Genomic DNA, 21,779 nt, shown 5'->3' with positions numbered 1-21,779 from the left:
GGTCAAGAAGAGGATGTGTTTACTGGCCCATGCACTCCAAAAAAAATTTTTTTTTCAATGAAATGGTGCCGTGATAATGGAAAATTCACATGGAAAAGTGTGAAATGTGACCCCTACCACACAACATACAAAAGAAAAAAAAGAGCTTATGAAGAGGAAGTTAGAGGAAGATATTGGTAGTATGTCTAGGTTTTTAAAATTTTTTTAGCTTGAAGGACAGCTACCATCTCCTTGGAGTACTATGCCAGACTACTGCAGGTTGATGGAACATGTCTCTGGCCCATACTGGCAGGGCTTATCCTCTTTTTAAAGAAATTATTGTGGATATATATTTCTTTCACCTAAATTTGCCATTTTAGCTGTTTTTTTAAATTTATGATTCAGTAACATTAGTTATATTCATAATGTTGTGATATCATTACTACCATTCATTACTAAAACTTTATCACCCAAAACAGAAACTTTGCATCCATTAAACAATAACATCCCATACTCCACACCTCAAGTCCCTTGTAACCTCTAATCTACTTTGTTTCTGTGAATATGCTTATTCTAGATATTTCACGTAAGTTGAATCATAAATAGTTGTCCTTTTGTCTTTTGCCTATTTATTTCACTTAGCATGATGCTTTTAAGATTCATTCATGTTGTAGCATGTATCAGAACTTAATTTCTTTTGATGACTGACTGGTATTCCTTTGCATGGATGGATATGCCACATTTTGTTTATTCGTTCATCTGTTGATGGGTATTTGAGTTGCTGCCACCTTTTGGCTATTGTGAATAATGCTGCTATGGACATTGGTGTACAAGTACTTTTGAGTCTCTGCTTTCAGTTCTTTTGGGTCTATACCTGGTATGAAATTGCTGGGTCACATGGCAATTCAATGTTTTGTTTTTTATTTTTTTATTTTTATTTTTTGCATATTCATCATTTCTCAGAATATTTGCATCAATTCAGAACAATCCTATGTTTTAACATTTTGAGGAACCACCAAACTGTTTTCCATAGCAACTGCACCATTTTATATTCCTATCAGTAATGTACGAGTGTTCCTGTTTCTCCAATCCTTGCCAATACTTATTTTCCATTTTTTAAATAAGAGCCATCTTTGTGGGTAAAGGCTTAATGTTCAGGGTGTCAGGAACTCAGACATTTCTGTATAGGAAATATAAAAGCATGATGACAAACCTAGATGAGCTTGATTCATTTGTTTCCACTCAGATTCACCAGGACATGAGACTCACCAAGCATGTTCCTTTGCTCAAAAAGACCCTGGAGCTGCTGGTTTGCAGAGTGAAAGCCATGCTTATCCTCAACAACTGCCGGGAGGCTTTCTGGCTGGGCAATCTCAAAAATCGGGACTTACAGGTAAGCTTGGACCGAACCAGTGATAATGCCTATCATTCTTTGTAAGAGCATGGAATGTGTGTAAGAGATTGCTTAGGTGAGCTAAGATAACATCTCTGGCCATTTAGCTCTTAAAGTTGGGACACACTGATTATAGGTCCTTACCATAGGCTGCATCCCTCATCCTAGGCAGCGAGGGTGCCAAAGCATGCCATTGAAATAAAGAGGGCCTTACAGATAGAGGCGCCAGATCAGTCATAACACCCTTCATAGCCAGAGGGTTGCTGTCAAGCCCTGCTGAAGGTAGATTTATAATAGCAGTTTTTTCTGTATAAACAAACATAGAAAACTGGTCTGTCTTATTCTTGAAATTATTCTCTGGCTAATTTCAACAAATGAACGTTTCTGAGGTCTTTCAGTTGACTGACATAAGGCTGAAATCTTATGTTGTTCCTACTGCTTTGGAGTTAATAATGTTTTTCCAAGAGGGTCCAAGCCCTTCTCATTCATGCTTAAAATATATATGGAAGAAAAGCAGCATAGAGAATTAGCTTTCTTCCTTTACATCAGTCTTATGAAGTATATACTGTTGTTTCCGTGAGAAAATTGAAGCTTAGAGACATTAAGTAACTTTTCTAAATCATTCAGAAAGTAAATGGTAGAGCCAAGTAGCCTCTCTATAGCCATGCGTGGGTGGTGTGTTGGTATTCTTATACCCTAAGGTATTTGGGAAATTTTAGAACTAGATCCAACATTAACCCAAAAATCACCAATACAATCTGGCCTTATAAAGTCTATGATATGAGTACACAAAGAAGGCCCTTTTGGAGAACTGAATCAGTGCCATAGCCATCTTAGAGACTTTGGATTGAGTATCACTTCTCTAGAAGTTGGGTCATAAGTTTGTATACATGTTAGGCCAAGTTTGAATGATTAGAGTATGTTTCTTTGTCCTCCCTGAAAACTAAACCTTTCTTTACACTTTGCCTCTCCCATTTCTATGGGAAGTACTATTCTTCCTTTCTTCTCTTTGGGATCCAAATGTGACCATTATAACCCACCTTTTGCCTTGGTCCACATATAGGGTGAAGAGATTATGTCCCAGAATTCCCAGGAGAGCACAGCAGATGAGAGTGAGGATGACACATCATCCCAGGTCTCCAAGAGCAAAGAAAAAGAGGTATATTTGCAAAAGGCATCAGAGTGTAGCTTTGGCAGTTACATTTTATTATTCCGAGTTGATAGAATATGCAGAACTTTCTCAGCTTATGTTTATAATCATCTCCATTCCCTCCAAAAAAGCTTCTGTGCTTATGTAAATTCTGTGAGACATAGAAAAGTAGCTAACTCAATCTTTTAATCACTCTTTGAGTATCTCAAGTTATAGTATACATTATAGTTGAAAATTCTCCTATTTTCCCTGAATTCATATCTGAAACCATTTTGGGGGGAAAAAAGAAGTAAAAAATTAAACCATTTGAACTTGATGGAATGTATAAAAATAGAAATGCTTTCACCAAAGCACAGAGCCAAAAACTGCCACCAATGAGGAATAAAATAGAATAAGGGTCCTTATTCTTTTCCGGGTATAGATTTGAGAATTTAAAGAAAGATAAAGAAAAATATGTGTACTTTAAAAGTTTGCTACAATTTCGCAAAATTTATGGATACTAAGAAGCCAAGATTTCAGGCTCCCTGCTGTGGGAGCCTTTCCGTAATGCAATTTGAGGTTGATGCAGAAATATAATTCAGTAAGAAAAATCCTTTTATTACAGGACCTTCTGTTTTATTTGTATAATATACCTCTACCTTGTTCCATAGAAATTTAAGTCAGACAGTATCCTGTTAGTTTGATACTTTCTTCTAAGCAAACCTCCCTACTTAGTTACAGACCAGATGGAATTTTATGCTGGATTCCTGTTGCGATACACTAGCATTTTACATTTAATAAATATTTGATTCTATATTGAATGCCTGCTGTGTTCCTCTGTCACACATATGCAGTAGACCTGGAGGGTAATGGCTTATTCAAAAATCATACAAATTTGGTTCAGTTGTAGAATGGCATCATAAGTCAGTATCAGAACAACACCATGGCAGGCCACAGTGGCTCAGCAGGCTGAGTTCTTGCCTGCCATGCTGGAGACCCGGGTTTGATTCCCAGTGCCTGCCCATGTAAGAAAAAACAAACACAGTGAATCCTATTATAAATGATAGGCTATAGATAATAGTACAATTATAAAAATGCTCTTTCATGAATTGTACCACGCTAATGCAAAGTGTTGATAATAAGGTGGTATATGAGTACTCTATACTTTCTGCATGATTTTTCTATGTACCTACAACTTCCCTAATGGAAAAAATATATAGAAAAAAATGAGAAGGAACTCAAACTGTACAATACAAAAAACCAAATAAATATAAAAGTAGGCATTAATGAACCACTGCAAATGTAAAAATAAAAAAAATAGAGGGGCATATGGGAAAAAAACATAGTTATTGCAAACTATGGACTATAATTAATTGTAATATTTTAATATTCTTTCATCAATAGTAACAAATTCAATACCATGGGTCAATAATGGGGGAAAAAGCAGATGAGAGGATTTGGGTTTTATTTTTTATTCTTTTTTTCTGTTCTGGAGTAATGAAAATGTTCTAAATTTGATGATGGAGATTATGCAAAACTATGAGATGATACTGTGAATCAGTGATTGTACACTTTATATGGTTTGTGTGGTATGTGAATATATCTTAATAAAATTGAAAAATAAAAAAAGTAGGCATTAATGAAAGAATTAAGGAACAGATAAAGGTATAAGACTTAACAAAGACCAAATAACAAAATGGCAGAAGAAAATGGTAGTTACTCTGAATGTAAATAGATTAAATGCTCCAGTCAAAGGGCAGAGATTGGCAGAATAGATTAAAAAAGCATGACCTAACTATATGCTGTTTACAAGAAAAGACACAAGTAGATTGAAAGTGAAGAATGGAAAAAAATATACCATACAAATAGTAACTGAAAGAGCTGGGGTAGCTATACTAATGTCAGATATTTTAGGTTATATATATGCTACTAGAATAAAAATAAATAGCCTCTCTCCATGGTCTTGGCTTAGAAGTCATGAGGTCAAGAATGGGGGAGCCTCTGGTTTATTTTACAAATTGTTTAAAACCTATCGTTGATAATTAGTATGGTTGTATATCCTATGTTGAAATAACTCAGAGCAGTGATCTAAAATATTGAGCTTAATGAACCTTTGTCTTTAGGGTGGTGAAGAAGATGCAGTAAGTGATGGAGAAAAGGAGCAAGACAGTGATGAGAGTGATGACAACTCTGATTAGACCTCAGAGACTGCTGACTTCACCTCCATGACTCTGCCAACTTCTTGCCATTTTGTGTTTGTGCTTTGAAATCTGCCATCTGTCTTTCTAACTGGAAGCATCCTGTTTTCTCTTTAAAGAGAGGTCTGTATTAAATCAACTTAATTATGGTTTTCATGGATTATTTAACGCCATCAAAGACCCTGGCCCAGGATTCCACTGTACTTTACTTATTGGTTAGGGTGCGCATGGCAGCACTGTGCTGCAGAGTGAAAACTTTTTTGGCTGAACCTGAGATACAAGATTCTAAGCCTTGGGAGCTAGTTTTGAAACTATTGAAATTATTTTAGAATTTAAACTTGTACCAGTTTTACAAATAAATTCCCTTTTGTGTTCTGTCTCAGCTATCTCATTCCTCCTATCACTGTTCAAGGATTAGATGGCATTGAATTGGGGTTTATTCAGGGAAATAATGGAGACAGGTGTTAACACATCAGTTTTACCTATTAAAATCATATATTCTATTATTAGGACCATCTTTATTTGAGATGAGATCTTTGTGATCTTTTTGAAGTAGTGACTTGAATGTTTTGTTCATGCCCAAAGGAAGTCAACGAGGAATATTTGGGGTGTTTTGTTTGTTTTTTGTTTTTGTCATCATGTTAGTATTAGAGAAAAAAAGGCACTATCAAACTCATGTTGTGATTATATAAGGTTTATTTCCACATTATTCTATGAGTTATACCTATAATCTGTTTATAAGAACACCTCAAAATTACTTATAGTTTATTAGAAATCGAATATTTAGGAGTATACTTTAGCTAAAATGGGAAACTCTGTCTTCTGCCAGAAAGCCTAGTTTCAGTGCTACTACCAAGTTCTTTTTTGCCAGGCTGTGAATATTGTTTAATATATGTTAATAAATTATATCTACCCTTGTACTTTCTAGTGTTTTTAGGGTATAGCTGGTTATGTAGGTTTGTTTTTTTGGTTTTGAGGGTTTTATAGTTTTGGTGAAGAGAAGATATATGTTTGTTTTTAAATTAATCCTTGACTTGCATGTAGATTTTTGATCCATTCATCCTCTGGTTCCTAGAAATCCATATATCCCCTTCTCTCATACCTCTCCCCCCAGAACGGTTATAGTCTTAGGCATTTAAGTAAAGTCCCACTAGGCTCATTGTTTTATATAGTTTGTTTAATGGTTCTTTATCACATGTACATGTCAACACTAGTTTGACTCTTTTAAATAGTTGTTCAACTTTACAATGGAGATGTTCTTTCTTGCTCTGTGTCACTGGCCCTGTTTTGGAGGGGAAGGTAGGAAAGGGGCTTCTGAATTGTCATGGCTTGACAGAAAAGCAAGATGGTTGGGGTGATGTCACAGTTTCGGTCACATGAACATTTTTCTGTAAGCTTCAGTTATATACCAAAGGACATGGCATGAGGAATTAGGAATCAGACGGAGACCATTTACTTGGAGTGCTGCAAGGCAAAGGTGCACTTCTTGTATGTTGCATATAACAAGAGGATAGAACGCAGCATTTGTTTGCACATGGTCACTGTCATCTGAATTTGAGGCTCCTTAAGTCCAGTGGGCCACTGGTGTTCCCGGCTGATGATTTTGCAAAAGGCTGACTTGTCTGACACTCTGAAGGTCCCAGTCCACTTTGGTGGCTGGGCTGTGATAACCCTCCCAAACACAGAATCCACCCCATTGAGACGGACAGGCTGGGGCTTCCTTAACAGCCCTTTCTTGTTGTTCATAGCCCGGAGCTCTGACGTGTGGCAGGGTAATTTGGGACTCACCCCAGTTTCCAGGAATGGGCTGTCTAGGACTAGAGTGACCTCTTGAAAGCACAGCTGCACTTCAAGGTCAGAAGGAGTATGTGGGAAGCAGGGAGAGGCCCTAAAAGGGTGCTTGGAAGAGGGTGTGGGTGTTGTGTGCCGCAGCCATTGGAAACTCTCGTCCAGTGGGGTCCATGGTGACCAGAGCTGGTATCCCGCCATTGACAGTCCTAAAGAAGAGGAATCAGAGCATGGGATTTCCCTGACATGCTTGGTGAGGACATGGCCATTCACATTCACATCTGTTTCATTAGTGATTTAAACTTATACTCTGTAGTTCCCATGAACTATTTCAATAGATGTTAGTGTGTTAGTGATTCTATAAAGGGCAGTAAGGGAGGGAAAAAATGTTTCCAAAGGCCAGTCTTTAAAATTATTTTTTCTATTTTCTAGGTGTGTTTTTTCCTCATTTATGGGGAGACCCACCATATCTTTTAAGACCTCAGTTTTCTGTTTCCTTTGAAGATAATCTTCCAAGGGCTTGGAGCATATTGCTAATGCAGAATTTATCCAAATAGAATTGGAATTTTTCCATCATTACACTTCAAAATTGCTAGTATAAAAACGTTTTTCTGAATTCAGTAGGAGCTAACACATTTTCAGCACCTACCTATTATGTTAAGGGACACAGCAGATACCTTTTCTTTCTAGCCAAGTATATTGCCCTGACTCCTTTCTTCTCCCACAAAAGGTAACAGTGACAGGTTTGATCCCAACCTCTCCAGTAATTGGCCCAGAAATTCTGTGAAAAGTTGGCATTTCCACCATAGTTTGTGAGACCTTAGAGATGATGTTTTAAAAAGAACTCTTCATGACATTTCACACTAGAAGCCCTCCACTGACAATGGTTAGTGTAAAGGAGGTTTGTTGATTTTCTTCAACTAGTGTGTTTCTAATCCTCTATGCAGACACTTTGCACATGCTAACTGTTCAAGTATCTGGGCTGCCCTAGGATGAGAAGAGCCTGCCATCCAAGGGACAGTTGTCTATTCCAAAAAAAAGCTATGAAATGATGCTTGATCTCATGCATATGATATCATGCATAAGAGCATATATCCAAGATTAGGGCTACTCTGTAGACACCATTATGGGTGGTTTCTTAACTCCTCCCGGCATATGACTAAAAAACACATTTAATTCCAGGATCCTTTTCCCAACTCATCTCCTCTGACAAAATAGAGAAATAGGTGCAAGGTTTTATCAAAGGTCCAGCACAGATATTCGGCAGAACCAAGGCGGAATGAAGGGCTCCTGACTCCAGGGCCTTTCTACCAGTTCATCCCCACCCCCACCATTCGGAAGTCCCATCATCTACTTCGGGGGGTGGGAGGTGGTGAACCTAGGAAGTCTTTTCAAGTTGCTCTAATGTCTCCCAGAGAAGAGATGCCTCTTTCTGGCCAAACAGGCTTCCCCTTCCTACCACTCCTCCCGTTCAAGGAATTCCATCCCTTGATTTCCCCACCTGGGAAAGGGAAGGACAGCGCCAAAGTGCAGCTGAGGTCCTCGTGAACTGTGAACGGAGATCTGGAGAGGTCGGAGCTGCCGGGAGTGGAGGCGGCACCCCCTCCCAGCCCGGAGAAGGGGCTTGTTTCCCGGGGATCCCTACCGGGGGGCGGGGGCCACACGGCTCTGGCCAAGACGGAGGTGGTGGTGGGAGCCCGAGCCCGGTGCCACCATCAGGGCCGGGGGCTCACCTCCTGAACTCCGTGGGCCCACGCTCCAGAGTGGCGGTCGCCGGTCCCGGGCCGCATCTTTTCTCCACCGGGTGCCTGGCAACCGCCTTTGTGACCCGGGATCTTGAGCCGCGGCGTGGGGGTCGGGGGGGGGGGGGGGGGGGGGGGGAGGTTAGGGCTCGAGGCGCGCCAGCTGACGGCCTTAGGGGCTGATCTCCCCACTCCCATCTCCTGGGAACCCTTGGCCGGGGACTGAGCCTTGAGGAGCGCGGGTTCGATTCCCCATTCTCCCCACCACCCCTCCCTGCCTGTGCGCCTTTGATCAAGTCTCAATCTCAGCATCCATTCCAACACATGGAACAGAAGACTGGCACGCTTGAGAGGTCAGGAACCAGAATTAAAGCCCCGGATTTACATTACACCCTGTTCGGTGGATGTTCAGGTAGTTTATCTAGGCTCTGAAGCTGTATGTTGCTGTATTGGAAAGATCCCAGTACAAGGAGACAGAACTTCATAAACGCCAGGCCATCAAAAGCAAGAAGATAGATGATAACACGTCTTTCCTTCACTTTCTGACCAAAAACCTTTCACTACCTTCTATTACATCTCGAAAAGTATGATCCTGTCCCATCCTTACAATGGTAAAAGATGACACTTTCACCACAGTAAAAGAGTGATTTGACAACTTTGTAAAACATCATCTCAAACAATTATCCTGGGTCACCAAAGAAAGAAGGGACATCTAACCAGTTCACCTTCAGAGTCCCAGTGCCTGGCAGTATGAAGTATTTGTGAGAGAAATTAACTACCTACCTGCTCTTCCATTATACACCCAGAAATTGCCTTGTACTCTGCAAGCTGTAGAAGGCAGCAAAAATAAGGGCTGTCTCCTTCTCTGGTTCTTTAAGTGAAGCTGAAGGATAGATCCTGGCCAGGAAGCAGATAGGTTTAAGGAGCTTGTGAAGCATTGTCAGATGCTCACTGTGCATGTTTGCATGCCCTGCAGGAGAGGTAAGTGGAAAGAGGTTAGAGGGAAGACAAAAAATGGAAAGAGGGAAGGAGAATGATGAGATTTGGAAGAGATGCAAAAGATTTTTTAATTACAAAACTTTTTCCCCCAGTAATTTTTTTTTTAATTTTCCCCTTGAATAAGAGAGATACCTGATATTTAAAAAGCAGGCAAAACAGTTGTTTTTATTGCCTTTTTTTTTAATGAAAGTCTCCAAAACAACACTGTATGGTTAGAAATTGCTGGACAGCTATAGGTGTATTTTATTGCTACTTTCTGCATAAGAAGAAAATGTTAACTTATCTTGAGTCCTTTGCTTCGTTAGGCTCTGTTCTTAGTTTTTACTTTAGCCTTGCTTGCATAATCCTTCCAACAGTCCCAACCCACTGAGGTTGTTATTTTAGTAATACACTTGAAGGAGCGAAAGCTCAGGGGGGTAAAAAGACTCATCTCTAGATTTGAGATTTGAAACCGAAATGGCCTTCCTTTTAAAGGAAAAGGTCTGTCTGATTTCTGAGGCATGTGAGCCATATACTACTTCAACAGCATCAGTTGGAAAAGCGGGGTCTTGATTGGAAGGGGGCCTTCATGGGTGCCTAGGGCTCCTTAGTTGTCAATATCAATTACTTTAGAAATGATTTGTGTGAATATGTGGAAGAGCTCGGATAGACTTGAGCCTATTTTCAGTGTGGTACAGTGAAAAGATAATGGAGTCTGGGTTGTTGTAAACATCAGATGAGGGATGAAGATACACATACCTGAATGGTTAAAAGATTTTGAAACGTAAACTATTACCCTCACAAAAATTCTCAGATCAATCTCAATTTATATGATAAAGGCAGCGAAATCACTCAAAGAAGCATCTTCCCTTCCCAGTGGTGATGTAGCAGCAGAGCACCACAGAGGGATCAGAGGAAGGATGAAGAATGTGAAGAAAATAAGACACAAAACGAGGGCGATGAAGATGGGGGCAACCTCTTCAAATTCCAAAAGAAGAAGAGGGAGAGACATTGACAAAAGAGATTGAGGAAAATACCAAGGAGGGAGTAGAAGGGGGAAAAAAAAAGAGGAAGGTGAGAGGAGAAGAGCCAGGAGAAGGAGGAAAGGATTCTTAGGTTTCATGCTTTATTTCTTCGTTTTCCAGAAAACACAAGCCATGAAGCAAAATTTCAACCATCTTCCCATGAACTAAACTTGTTATTTCCCGAAGAAATAAAATGTTTTGGCCTGAAGTTACCCTTCTCTCTAAGTATATCAGAGATTCTCTGAAAAATTACACTGCTTAATGTGGCTAGATATACCTGGATGTATCTACTTAATCAAGTCAACTTGAAATAAATGTGAAGACAATATGTTCATATTTCATGTGCCTGAAATTTTGGCCTTTGCTTATTATTGTTATTTATTTTTATTATTGTTCTGCATGAATAGCCCTTCTTACTAATACCCTGAAAAAAATTATTTCAAGGTATAGAACCTCTCTTCGGGAAATAACAATACTATTTTCTCTGGGTGTGCCTTATAACCTGTCTTGGATTTAGCTTTGAAAATGAATGTGTCCTCCAGAAAATAATTATATAAATAAATGATGATAACATAACCTCTTCCTGACTTCTCAAAGGGTTTGTGAGGATGCTATATAAAAGTGTCTTTATAGGTTGTAAAATCTTCCACCCAAGTAAAGGACTGTTAGTAATGGTTTCTTCTCAGCTACTACTAGAAGAAATGACTCTTCAGCCACTTTTTAATAAAAGGCTTTTACAGCACAAATCAGATTGTAAATATTCCTTGAAACAAAAAGTTTGCAATTCCATTATTTTAACAAATCAGATATTGACATTTTGGTATATCTTTCTTGTCCTCAAGCAGCAATGAAAGAAAATTTTGTATTTTGTTTTTCCCTTTAATGTATCATGTTTTCACATTACCATACTTTTTAAATGACTGCATGGTGTTGCCTTAAGTGGCTATACCTTTGCTTAGTTATTCCCTATTGCTGGAGATTTATTTTGTTTTGATAATTCTTCAAAGAGCACCTTTAAGCTTTAAGTTATTTTGTGGTTTCTTTTTTTTTCCTTTTCAATGATTTTCTTAAGGATATTAGGTCAAACGGCAGTTATCAAATTTCCTTCTCAAGGGACAATGTGATCAACTATTTATGATCCTACCAATTTCACCTCAGCCTTGCCATCACTAGTTATTTAACTTTAAAAACACGTTTTGTTAATTTGATATATACAAGGAGGGATGTCACGTTGCGTTGTTGGAAACGTTTTTTAAATGACTTGTATGTAGTGTGGTTTAAACTGCTGTGCCCACCTCACTGCTGACACATACTGCGCCTCCTTAGTTTGGAGCAGATGAAAGAGCTGGTGACACTGGCCCAAGCGCCTTCTAACGACCACAACGGCGGGTTACAGGGTAGCTTTGACACGTGCGTATTCCACTCTCCCGGCCTGAGTCGCCGCATCTGTTCTCCCGAGCGTGGGAGAAGAGCAAGAACGCAGCCGAGGACTTAACACTGCGCAGACGCACCACAGTGCTCGCGGAGTCCGTGGGAGTCAAGGCAGCGGGTTTGATTGGCAGCGCAGGCGCACTGGCGGCCTGTAGGGACGGTGCGCCTGCGCAGTTATTCTCCCTTCAGCGGCCGCCATGGCGGGCCAGGAGGATCCGGTGCAGCGCGAGATTCACCAGGATTGGGCAAACCGGGAGTACATTGAGGTCATCACCAGCAGCATCAAGAAAATCGCGGACTTTCTCAATTCGTTCGGTAAGTGGGCGATCCGGGGGAGTAGGGAGACCTCCGAAGCGGTTTGGCGGGGACGCTGAGGAGAAGCTTTGATAGGGCACGCCGGGAGCTCTCGGCTCTGGCTCTTTTTCGCATCCTCCTTCGGGCCGCACTTCTCCCTCCCTGATCCCTAGGCTCCTTTAGACAGTTTCGGTGGGGTTTTCCTGTCCCAGGCTGGGCTCATGGGCCACGCTGGATCCACCAAGTCCTTATCCACCAAGGCCTTCCTTTTCTCAGTCCGATCTCAAGCGGCCCTATCCGTTCTCTGCGGCTTTTCTTCTGCCTCTTTTGCGCCCCGCTTTCATCCCGGTTCCTGCTTTTCACTCTTAACGACTGTCACTCCCTTGCTTAAAGACTGTTTTGATTTTTGAGCGGACATGTCGCCATGTCGTTCGAGTCAAGACGAAGCTTTGCGTGCTACGTGCTGTTTCCGCATTTTTTTCCGTCGTCCCTTCAGCCACTGCTCTCGCGGTTCCTTCCTTCCTGATTACCGTGGGCTTGCTGAAAGCGGTAGGAATTGAGGTTAGAGAGATAGGTAGAGTCCAGAGCATTATAAGACCGTGGAAATCTCTGTATTGCTGGTATATAGCATATAGCTGTAAGCGGGTGTTTTTTATGCTTCTAGCCGGTTCCACACAGCTAACACAGGGCGGGAGACTTGAGCATAGAGATAACTTTGCCAGAATCTTTCTTTAGTATATCGTGCTTGTGACAGTCGTAAAAATTTTCTGCACTATTCCATACCCTTCTTGAGAGCAAGCCTGTACAAAATTCTACTCCATGTTCTCCAAGTATGCTTTGGTTACATTAATTCAACATTAAACAATTAAGATTAAATATGGAAAAGTGATGTATAATTTTTTTTAATGAATTATTTTCTAGCTAGATGGCCGATGAGTCCTAAAGAGTATAAATGTGACAGAGCAAGAGTGTTGTCAGAAAGCATCAAAAAGAGGAATTAAGTCTCAGTACCAGGCATTCTCTCAGGCACTGGGGGGGCGTGGGGGGAGCACACTATGGGGGACATAGAATAATTTCCTGCCAAGTAATTTCTAATTTTCGAGATGAAGTGATGACAACTTCAAACAAAGCAGAGCTCTGTGTTTTTTTGTTAAAATGATTAGGTGCAAGATGTACAGGACTATAATCTTTTAAAAAAATTTTTTATTAATAAAACCAATCAATATACAACACGAATATTCTTAATGTATGAACATTCCATACTTGGTGTGCAATCAGTGGCTCACAATATCGTCACATAGTTGTATATTCATCACCATGATCATTTCTCAGAACATTTACATCACTCCAGAAAAAGAAATAAAAAGAAAAAATTCATACATACATATCCCTTCCTCTCATTGACCACTAGTATTTCCTTCTACCCAATTTATTTTAATGTTTGTTCCCCCTATTATATATTTATTTTTAATCCATATTTTTTACTCATCTGCAGGACTAAAATCTTTTTATTTTTCGGAATTTTTTTTTAAACACCAAACAAACGCAAACATTCTTAACTTTTGATCATTGTTCTACATATATAATCAGTAATTCACAATATCATCACATAGTTGCATAATCATCATGATCATTTCTTAGAACATTTGCATCTATTCAGAAAAAGAAATAAAAAGAAAACAGAAAAAAATTCATACATACCATACCCCCCACCCCTCCCCTCACCGATCACCAGCATTTCAATCTAAATTTAACATTTGTTCCCCCTCTTATTCATCTTTATTCCATATGTTCTATTCGTCTGTTGATAAGGTAGATAAAAGGAGCATCAAACACAAGGTTTTCACAATCACACAGTCACATTGTGAAAGCTGTATCATTATACAGTCATCTTCAAGAAACATGGCTACTGGAACACAGCTCTACATTTTCAGGCAGTTCCCTCCAGCCTCTCCATTACATCTTGAATAACAAGGTGATATCTATTTAATGTGTGAGAATAACCTCCAGGATAACCTCTCGACTCTGTTTGGAATCTCTCAGCCATTGACACTTTATTTTGTCTCATTTCACTCTTCCCGCTTTTGGTCGAGAAGGTTTTCTCAGTCCCCTGATGCTGAGTGTCAACTCATTCTAGGATTTCTGTCCCACGTTGCCAGGAAGAGGCTTGTCTTAGTATGGTGGATTTCCTCACTCATTAGGGAATGGGAATGAAGGTATTGATTATCCTTATGAAAGAAGACAGTAGTATAGTATAGATGTATATGTCAGGGCTAGATGTACACACATACAGGTTGTTATAGAGAGTAGGAAATGGTGGTCAAAAAAGCATAGCCCTCATGTATCCTGAAATGTTTTGAGGAATATAATAAGGTTGTATGGTTTAATGGAGAAAGTGAGTGGATTTGGAGTCAGGAAACCCAAGTTCAAAGAGATTAAGGTAATTGGTTTTAATAAACTGGACACATTTCAGAAATACTGGTCTGTTTGCATTCTGTGGCGACAGTTTGAATGTTGGTTCTCATCACTAGTTTCTCCTGCTTTCCTAGAGAGATGAAATATTGTTGGGGGTTCTTCACCACATTCTTTATTCATAGCATTCCCTTAGAGGAAGGGCTAGATAAGAGAAGCCAAAATATCCGTGCTAGGGAAAGAATGAAACGATGACAGGATCATAGCTTTGAGACTCTTCTTTAATCTAGAGAGGCAGTGGAAGTACATGGAAAAATCACTGATATATTTAACTTTGTTTTAAAAGGCAGAACTTAAAGACTTTTTTATCTGGGAGGAGTTGATTTCTGATACATACAGAATATCCAAACAAGATATATCATTTCAATTAGTAAGCCATCTAAAATAAGCTAGACTGTTTTTCCAAATTTGAAAGTGATCTAGGATTTCAGTCCCCAAATTTAGATCCTAAATAATGTAATAACTTCATTTCTGAGTTCAGAATTATATTAGTAAAGTTCTAGTTCATATACGTTTATCTTTGGCATCCATCTTCCTGTCAGATCACACCACTAAATCTATAGTTTGTGATTTTGAGATCTAACTGAAAATTGTACAGGATAGATGTCCCTTGTTTTATAAGGAAGAAAAATCGGCTCCGAGATTTTTAGATGAGTGATTGACATTTTGTGATCAGATGGAGAAGTGTTTTCATTTCATTGGAGATTTCTAACAAGTCCTAGACTGAGTCAACAGATACACAGAATTCCTATCTGTAGGAGCTAGAAAAAAATGGCTTCCCTTAACTTAGGCCTCCCATAAAGTGATGGTAATGGTCTAATATTTGAGTAATTGCTAGGTAGTTTTTGAAGATTTTAGAAGGTGAATTTAGTCTTTTTAAAGCAAAAAATAATAATAATGACAAAAAAGAACAAATATCAAGCAATATTAAAAGTTAAAGCTATTTTACTTAGTTGTTAGGTGTGAGTGAGGCAAGTTCCTGAAGATTGACAGTATGATGAGATAAGAGTTTAGATAAAGACCAACGGTGAGAAACTGAATGAATCATAGAGATAGAGTTGAATACATTTCTTGGCACTGGATGATTTGGGATGAGGGTGTGTGGGATGTATCTTCCCACTCAAAGCTCTTAGCATGACTCCTCAGTTCTGATAAATAAATCTGTGGGGTTTATGATAATATGATTTGGTGGTGCAAAGATTCAATAGGAGTTTTTTACTTTTTTGAGGGGCAGCTGGAGCTTTTTGAAAATCACAGCCATCCTGCAGTGCCTACCCTGACCAGAGGATCTGCACAGGCCATGTGCTCTGGAAAGGGAACCTTTTTTCCAAGATAGCTAATAAAATGACTTTCTGTACAGCTTTTATGCTGTGGTTCCAGTTGGTGAGAGTAGAGTCACCATCTCTTTGTGGTTTTCTCTTTCAGAATTGGAGGACCACTTGAACCTGAGGACACAACAGATTAGAATGCAGTGACAACACCCTAACAATAGGCCTGTTCTATGCCTTGGAATTGGTGAAGTTTCTAAAAATAGATTATCTCAGATTATAATTTATTTTATATTCTTTTTTCTGATTCTAAAGTGAATATATGCTCACTGCATAAAATTCAGAATGTATAGAGAAATATAAGGAAAAAATAGAGAATATGGCTATTTAAAAATCAGTTTCCATGCTTTAGCCAACAAATATAGCATGCCTATTGTGACTCCAGCAGTGTGTCAGATGATGTGAAAAATAAATATGAATGGACATAGTACCTACTCCTAAGAAATTGTTGGAGAAACAAAACCTACAAAACAATTCAAGAGAAAGGGTTGATTTTTGTAGTCTGAGGGTTCTGTGCAGTATGACTTCAGAGAAGAAGCCATCTGGCACTTCGCATTTGCCAGCAGTGGTGAGGTATATACACCATCAAGAACCCTGACAAGAATTGGCATTTTAGTTTAAGTCTGGTGATAGTGTACCTATAAATGTACTCTGATTTTGGATTTTCCCAGTTGCTGAATGCTTTCCCTATGTTTTATTTGAACCAGCATATACTTATCAGGATTTGAAATATAACCCAGGTTTCTTGAGTTGAACATTTTATATTTCTCAACAATGCTTAACCATGTAGGCCAGTAGCATAGTATTGTTCTTGGATTCTGATTCATTACCAGACTGACAGAGCTATAGCAGAATAGCTACCCAAGAAGGAACTCTCCTCCCCCATGCACACACACACGCATAGAATTTTGGCAAGTCTCTTTTTTTTTTTTTTTTTTTTTTTTTAAAGGAAAGACAGAGAGAAGGAAGGAAGGATAGAAGGAAGGAAGGAAGGAAGAAAGGGAAACATCTTTAAACATTTTCTTGTTTTATTGTATTTTGTTTTTCCGTTTTTTGTTACATGGGCTGGGGCCGGGAATCGAACCGAGGTCCTCCGGCATAGCAGGCAAGCACTTTGCCCGCTGAGCCACCGCGGCCCGCCGGCAAGTCTCTTTTTATGGGAGATGACAGGTCGTCAGTGATAACAGGCTCTTACTGAATACCCAAGAGATGTGCCTTTGAGCTTCTAAAAACTGAAAAGAGATTTGCTCCTATTGGGCAGTACTGGCAGAAAGTGGCCATGTACCCAGGAAAGGGGGCTAGTGCTGAGGTGCATATAGTTAAGCTAGACCTGGGAATTGGAGGAAGCAGCACTAGCAGGTAAGAAAATAAAATTAAAAAGAGTATAATGAGGGTGGTAGGACGGTAATTCAGTGGCAGAGTTCTCACCTGCCATACTGGAGACCTGGGTTCAATTCCTGGTATCTGCCCATGTGAAAAAACAATATAATATAATGAAGAATGTCCAGAATAGGCAAGTCTATAGAGACAAAATAGATTAGTGTTTGCTAGGGGTTAGGGAAGTGTAACTGGGGAATAACTGCTAATGGGTACAAGGCTTTTTAGGGGGTTAATGCAAATGTTCTAAAATTAGATTATGTTGTTGGTTATACAACTCTGTAAATATACTAGGAATTTGACTTTTATGGTATATAAATTATATATCAATAAAGCTATTTTAAAAAGAATAATGAAGAGTAGCAATTAAGATGGAAGAGGGAGAAAGAGTCAATAACATGGTGTTCTAGTTTGCTAGCTGCTGGAAGGCAATATACCAGAAACGGAATGGCTTTTAAAAGGGAGAATTTAATGAGTTGCTGGTTTACAGTTCTAAGACTGAGAAAATGTCCCAATTAAAACAAGTCTATAGAAATGTCCAATCAAAGGCATCCAGGGAAAAGATACCTTGGTTCAAGAAGGCCGATGAAGTTCAGGGTTCCTCTCGCATCTGGAAAGGCACATGGTGAACACAGTCAGGGCTTCTCTCTCAGCTGGAAGGGCACATGGTGAATATGGTGTCATCTTCTAGCTTTGTCTCCTGGCTTCCTGTTTCATGAAGCTCCCTGGGAGGCGTTTTCCTTCTTCATCTCCAAAGGTAGCTGGCTGGTGGACTCTCTGCTTCGTGGTGCTGCAGCATTCTCTGCTCTCTCTGAGTCTCTCATTCTCCAAAATGTTTCCTCTTTTATAGGACTTCAGAAACTAATCAAGACCCACTCAAATGGGTGGAGACATGTCATCCCCTAATCCAGTTTAACAACCATTCTTAACTAAATCACATCAACCAGGGAGATGATCTCATTACAGTTTCAAATATACAGTATTGAATAGGGATCATTTACCTTTAAGAAATGAGATTTATATTAAAACATGGCTTTTCTTAGAGGGCATACTTCCTTTCAAACCAGCACACATGGAAATGAAAAGAAAAAATGAACTAGAAAGTGAAAAAATTGGGCTGTAAACAAATTTTGAAAGATGTGAGGAATAAAATATGACCCCAGAGGCTCAGAAGGATGGTTGCAGGGTGCTGTGGGACCATGTGATTGGAAAGTGTACCATACTGGACAATGAGGGAACTGGGTTTTGAACTCAGCTCTGCTCCTTATTTGTCTTATCATTGGCCCAAGATAGCCCCTCAGCTTATCTAGGTTCAGTTTTCTCACTTGAAAATGAATAGAATCACACTAGAGACAATTTTTTTGTTCCACTAATAGACTAGAATCCATCATTTTTGTAAGAGATACCTACTGTATGCCAGGCAAGATGCTAAGGTTATAAAGATTTAATAAGAGACAATATCTGCCTTTGATGAACTCATTCTAGTGAAGACACAAATGTAAATAAATTATAAATTATAAGTAGATAAATATCACTTGACTTTGTAGCATGAACATTTTCCATTAAATGTTCTTCAAAGATAACTTTGAATTTTCAGTGGCATGTTTTAATAGCCCCTCATAGATATACCATATTTTATCAAACCATTCCCCTAATGAAGGAAATGTATTGTTCTCAGTTTTTCATTACCATAAGTAATTGTAATGAACAGTCTTGTTTGTTAAATTTTTATCCACAGGGAGAGGTGATAACCAAAAGGCCATGGACATAAATAACTTACAGATTAGAAATTCATCCATAAGTGTTGAGGTAAATGCAGAAGAGGGAGGGTCTTATCCATCTGGAAAAGATGCAGTTTGAACTGTGTCTTGAAGGATGAATGTTTAGACAGGTGAGATGAGTAAGGTTTACAGAAAATGAAATGAAAATTGAGGTGAGATCAGAATGTAGTAAGATTTGTCAAAATGGATGACAAAGCTTTTGCATAACAGCCAGGTAAGAGATGAAAAGAAAGATTATTAGCAAAGTGTTCAAATCATTGAGTGAGAGAGTCTTGGAAAGCAGATATTTAAGACTTAAAAAGGGAAGGTTATTGAGATATGAATGAAGAACAGTGTTGGAGGAGGTAGTAGCAATCAGCAAGCCTAGGTATGTTTTCCTCATGTATGCTAAGTGTAGTTGGAGTAGTCAGGTATCTTTTAGAGGAAATTTAGGTTTTGTTTTGGCTAAGTTGGTAAAAGAAGATAGGAAAAATTACAATAAGATAGGAGAAACTACAGAAAGAAAAGAAATTTGGGCTGTTTTTCACAGTTGAAATGTGGGTTCCACAGGGTACTTGACATTCTCCCAAGTTTTCTCTAGTTCTAAAAAGCCTATACTGATGTTGATGAAACATTCAGTATCCTCCTAGAGGAACAGTGATGACATGGTTTCCCAGAGCTTAGTCACATTGACACTTCCCCTAACCTCTGTATTTTCTGCCTCTGTCTTAGCTTCTATTCCTTCCTACCTATTGAGATAATATTTTTTTCTCCTGGTCATTTCCCCTCTCTTGAAACTCTTGGTTTGCCTATTTGTAAATGGCCATCCACACGGCCTGGTATGTTGGTTTTCTATAGCTGTCATAACATGTTACCATAAATTTAGTAGCCTGAACAACATAAATTTATTATTTTAAGTTCTGTAGGTCAGAAATCTGATGCTGGTTCACGGGACCAAAATGAAGGTGTTGGCAGGAATGCATTCCTTTCTGCAAGCTCTAGGGGAGAATCTGTTTCCTTGCTGATTGGGTTGTTGGCTAATTTCAGTTTATTGCAGTTGTAGAACTGAGATCCCAAATAGCTGTCAGCTGAGGACCATTCCCAGATATTAAAGATCACTGCATTCCTTGGCTCAGAGTCCTGATCCTCCATCTTCAAAGCTAGTGGTGGAAGGTTGAATTCCTGTCATGCTCAAATCTCCTCTTCGATTTCACCTTTATGAGTCCCTTCCACTGCCTTTGTCTTCCACTTTTAACGACTCATGTGATTAGATTGGAACACCCAGGTGGTCCCCATCTCAAGGTCCTTAACCTTAGTCACATTTGCAGTGCCCCTTTTGCCATGTAAGGTGCATATTCACAGATTCCAGGGGATTAGGGCATGGGCATTTTTGGTGGGGGGAGGGAGCGTACTATCCTGCCTACACACTTGGTAGGAAGTTCAGCGGACCCATTCTAAGCAACTATATTTCTAAGATACTTCTGACCTCCTCTTCTGTATTTTCCCCCTCCCCCCACCTGTACTGTGCATGGTATGTCAGTTCCTTCTTTGTTTTAGGGTGTGTGTCTGTGTGTCTGACTGTCTGGCTTTTAGAGTGACACTAATCCTGAACATCAGTCTCCTTTTACCAGATATGTCTTGTCGTTCAAGACTTGCAACACTAAACGAGAAATTGACTGCCCTTGAACGGAGAATAGAATACATTGAAGCCCGGGTGAGTATGATCAGCAAGGTGTTTCTTCATGAGGCTAGGCAAGGGCTGTCCAAGGGAGAATGCACATTTCTACTTACTGCTGAAACAACCGTGAAAGTAGATGGTACATGTGAAAACAGGCTTAAAGAAGTTTAGTACCTCGCCTGGATTTGAACTAGGTGTCTGTGACTCCAGCGCCCTGTTCTTTTCCACCATTCCCCACTGCCTGCCATTTAAAATGAGATTTCTTTTAGGCCGTTCTCATCCTTTTGATTTATCTAAATGTTCATTTTCCTTTGACAGGTGACAAAAGGTGAGACCCTCACCTAGAGCTATGCCATGCTGCTGCTGGGAAGTTGCTTTACAGAACACAGGCCCACATGGGAAAGGCCACAGCAGCCTCAGCAACTTCTTCTCTCCTTACAGAGCAACAGGGCTTATTCTTGTTTTTCTTTTTTCAAAAATTTGCTCTTTGGGCTTTGCCATGTACGTCTGGGGAGTGATACGGCATGTGGGAAGAAGTCCGTGGGAAACATTAGACATTTTACAGAACTATTTGTTGATGTATATTAGACACTCAGAGCCAAAAGCATGGGACTTCTGTTAAGATCCTCCCCACCTCTCTCTTTCTCAGACTTTCCTTACAGCTCTCCATTCCTGTGCATTGTTCCTATAAGCAGTCTTTATCTCCTCTCCACTTTTGGTGGGGAGTGGGGCACAATCCTGGCTGAGATACTCATGCCTTCGCAAAGTGGCTACCAGAGAATGTTGCTGGTAACCTGTCAGTTTCTTGTCCTTTTGGGGAGGTCAAGGCCAGGCCCCCACTAGGCTTGAAGGGACATTTTCAGAGTTTTCTTTCTGTCACCTGGGGTGTCTTTGCCACTCATATTTCCCTAATAAACTCCTCAACTTCACCTGACTGCTGTGATTGTGGTGGGAAAGGAGCTAGAGATGGGACTCACCTATTCTACAGAGATCTTACATATGGAAATATTATCCCGACATAAAACTTTCAGATGTAGATGTTTGATTCAAAGTTTTCGTGGCTAACTGGCCCAAGCCCCGATGTTTGGACTTCCAGCTGACTATTCATCTGGAAATCATTTGGTCGTTGGGCAGACATTTACCAAGTGCTTACTGTGTAGGCATGCCATATTCTAATAAAAGATACGGAGTTGAATCATTTGTGACG

General features: G+C 39.7%; 3 protein-coding genes and 1 long non-coding RNA gene across 12 annotated transcripts in view; 3 read left to right on the top strand and 1 right to left on the bottom strand.

Annotated features, from left to right (window-relative positions):
- FANCD2 (FA complementation group D2) overlaps window positions 1-5,074 on the top strand; it is a 134,934-nt gene extending 129,860 nt beyond the window's left edge. For all 5 annotated transcript variants that reach the window (XM_077116574.1, XM_077116572.1, XM_077116573.1 and 2 more), the window contains 3 exons: window positions 1,226-1,372; window positions 2,436-2,531; window positions 4,625-5,074. In XM_077116574.1, the coding sequence (XP_076972689.1) occupies window positions 1,226-1,372; window positions 2,436-2,531; window positions 4,625-4,699 (318 nt within the window). In that variant the 3' untranslated portion in view covers window positions 4,700-5,074. The remainder of the gene's footprint in view (window positions 1-1,225; window positions 1,373-2,435; window positions 2,532-4,624) is intronic.
- Window positions 5,075-5,858: 784 nt separating this feature from the next.
- FANCD2OS (FANCD2 opposite strand) lies at window positions 5,859-11,726 on the bottom strand. Of its 5 annotated transcripts, none has more exons than XM_077116583.1 (3): window positions 11,528-11,725; window positions 9,013-9,199; window positions 5,859-6,696 (listed from the first exon to the last, which is right to left on the bottom strand). In XM_077116583.1, the coding sequence occupies exon 3, from the start codon at window positions 6,686-6,688 to the stop codon at window positions 6,152-6,154; it is 537 nt and encodes a 178-aa protein (XP_076972698.1). In that variant the 5' UTR covers window positions 6,689-6,696; window positions 9,013-9,199; window positions 11,528-11,725; the 3' UTR covers window positions 5,859-6,151. The 5 variants fall into 5 exon arrangements, with proteins under 5 accessions (XP_076972698.1, XP_076972700.1, XP_076972697.1 ...); XM_077116585.1 differs by having other exon boundaries at window positions 11,546-11,725; XM_077116582.1 differs by lacking the exons at window positions 9,013-9,199; window positions 11,528-11,725 and adding exons at window positions 7,989-8,036; window positions 8,221-8,301.
- On the top strand, window positions 8,413-10,812 carry LOC143647016 (uncharacterized). The gene is made up of 2 exons (XR_013157783.1): window positions 8,413-9,210; window positions 10,047-10,812. It is a non-coding gene; the product is annotated as an uncharacterized LOC143647016 (long non-coding RNA).
- Window positions 11,727-11,816: 90 nt separating the features above from the next.
- Window positions 11,817-21,501, top strand: BRK1 (BRICK1 subunit of SCAR/WAVE actin nucleating complex). Its single transcript, XM_077116588.1, has 3 exons — window positions 11,817-11,978; window positions 20,526-20,608; window positions 20,891-21,501. The coding sequence occupies exons 1-3, from the start codon at window positions 11,861-11,863 to the stop codon at window positions 20,915-20,917; spliced, it is 228 nt and encodes a 75-aa protein (XP_076972703.1). The 5' UTR covers window positions 11,817-11,860; the 3' UTR covers window positions 20,918-21,501.
- The last annotated feature ends 278 nt before the right edge of the window (window positions 21,502-21,779 follow it).

The sequence above is a fragment of the Tamandua tetradactyla genome, chromosome 9 (assembly GCF_023851605.1).
Source record: "Tamandua tetradactyla isolate mTamTet1 chromosome 9, mTamTet1.pri, whole genome shotgun sequence".
NCBI classification, from domain to species: Eukaryota; Metazoa; Chordata; class Mammalia; order Pilosa; family Myrmecophagidae; genus Tamandua; species Tamandua tetradactyla.
Note: the sequence above shows the minus strand (reverse complement) of the source record. Positions and strands in the feature narration are given on the sequence as shown.

Excerpts from the sequence above, each read along its gene's own strand:
- FANCD2OS (XM_077116586.1), bottom strand. The coding sequence starts at position 6,688 with ATGGCGGGATACCAGCTCTGGTCACCATGGACCCCACTGGACGAGAGT.
- BRK1 (XM_077116588.1), top strand. The coding sequence starts at position 11,861 with ATGGCGGGCCAGGAGGATCCGGTGCAGCGCGAGATTCACCAGGATTGG. Across the intron at positions 11,979-20,525 it reads GGACTTTCTCAATTCGTTCG|ATATGTCTTGTCGTTCAAGA; the intron begins GTAAGTGGGCGA and ends TCCTTTTACCAG. Across the intron at positions 20,609-20,890 it reads TAGAATACATTGAAGCCCGG|GTGACAAAAGGTGAGACCCT; the intron begins GTGAGTATGATC and ends TTCCTTTGACAG.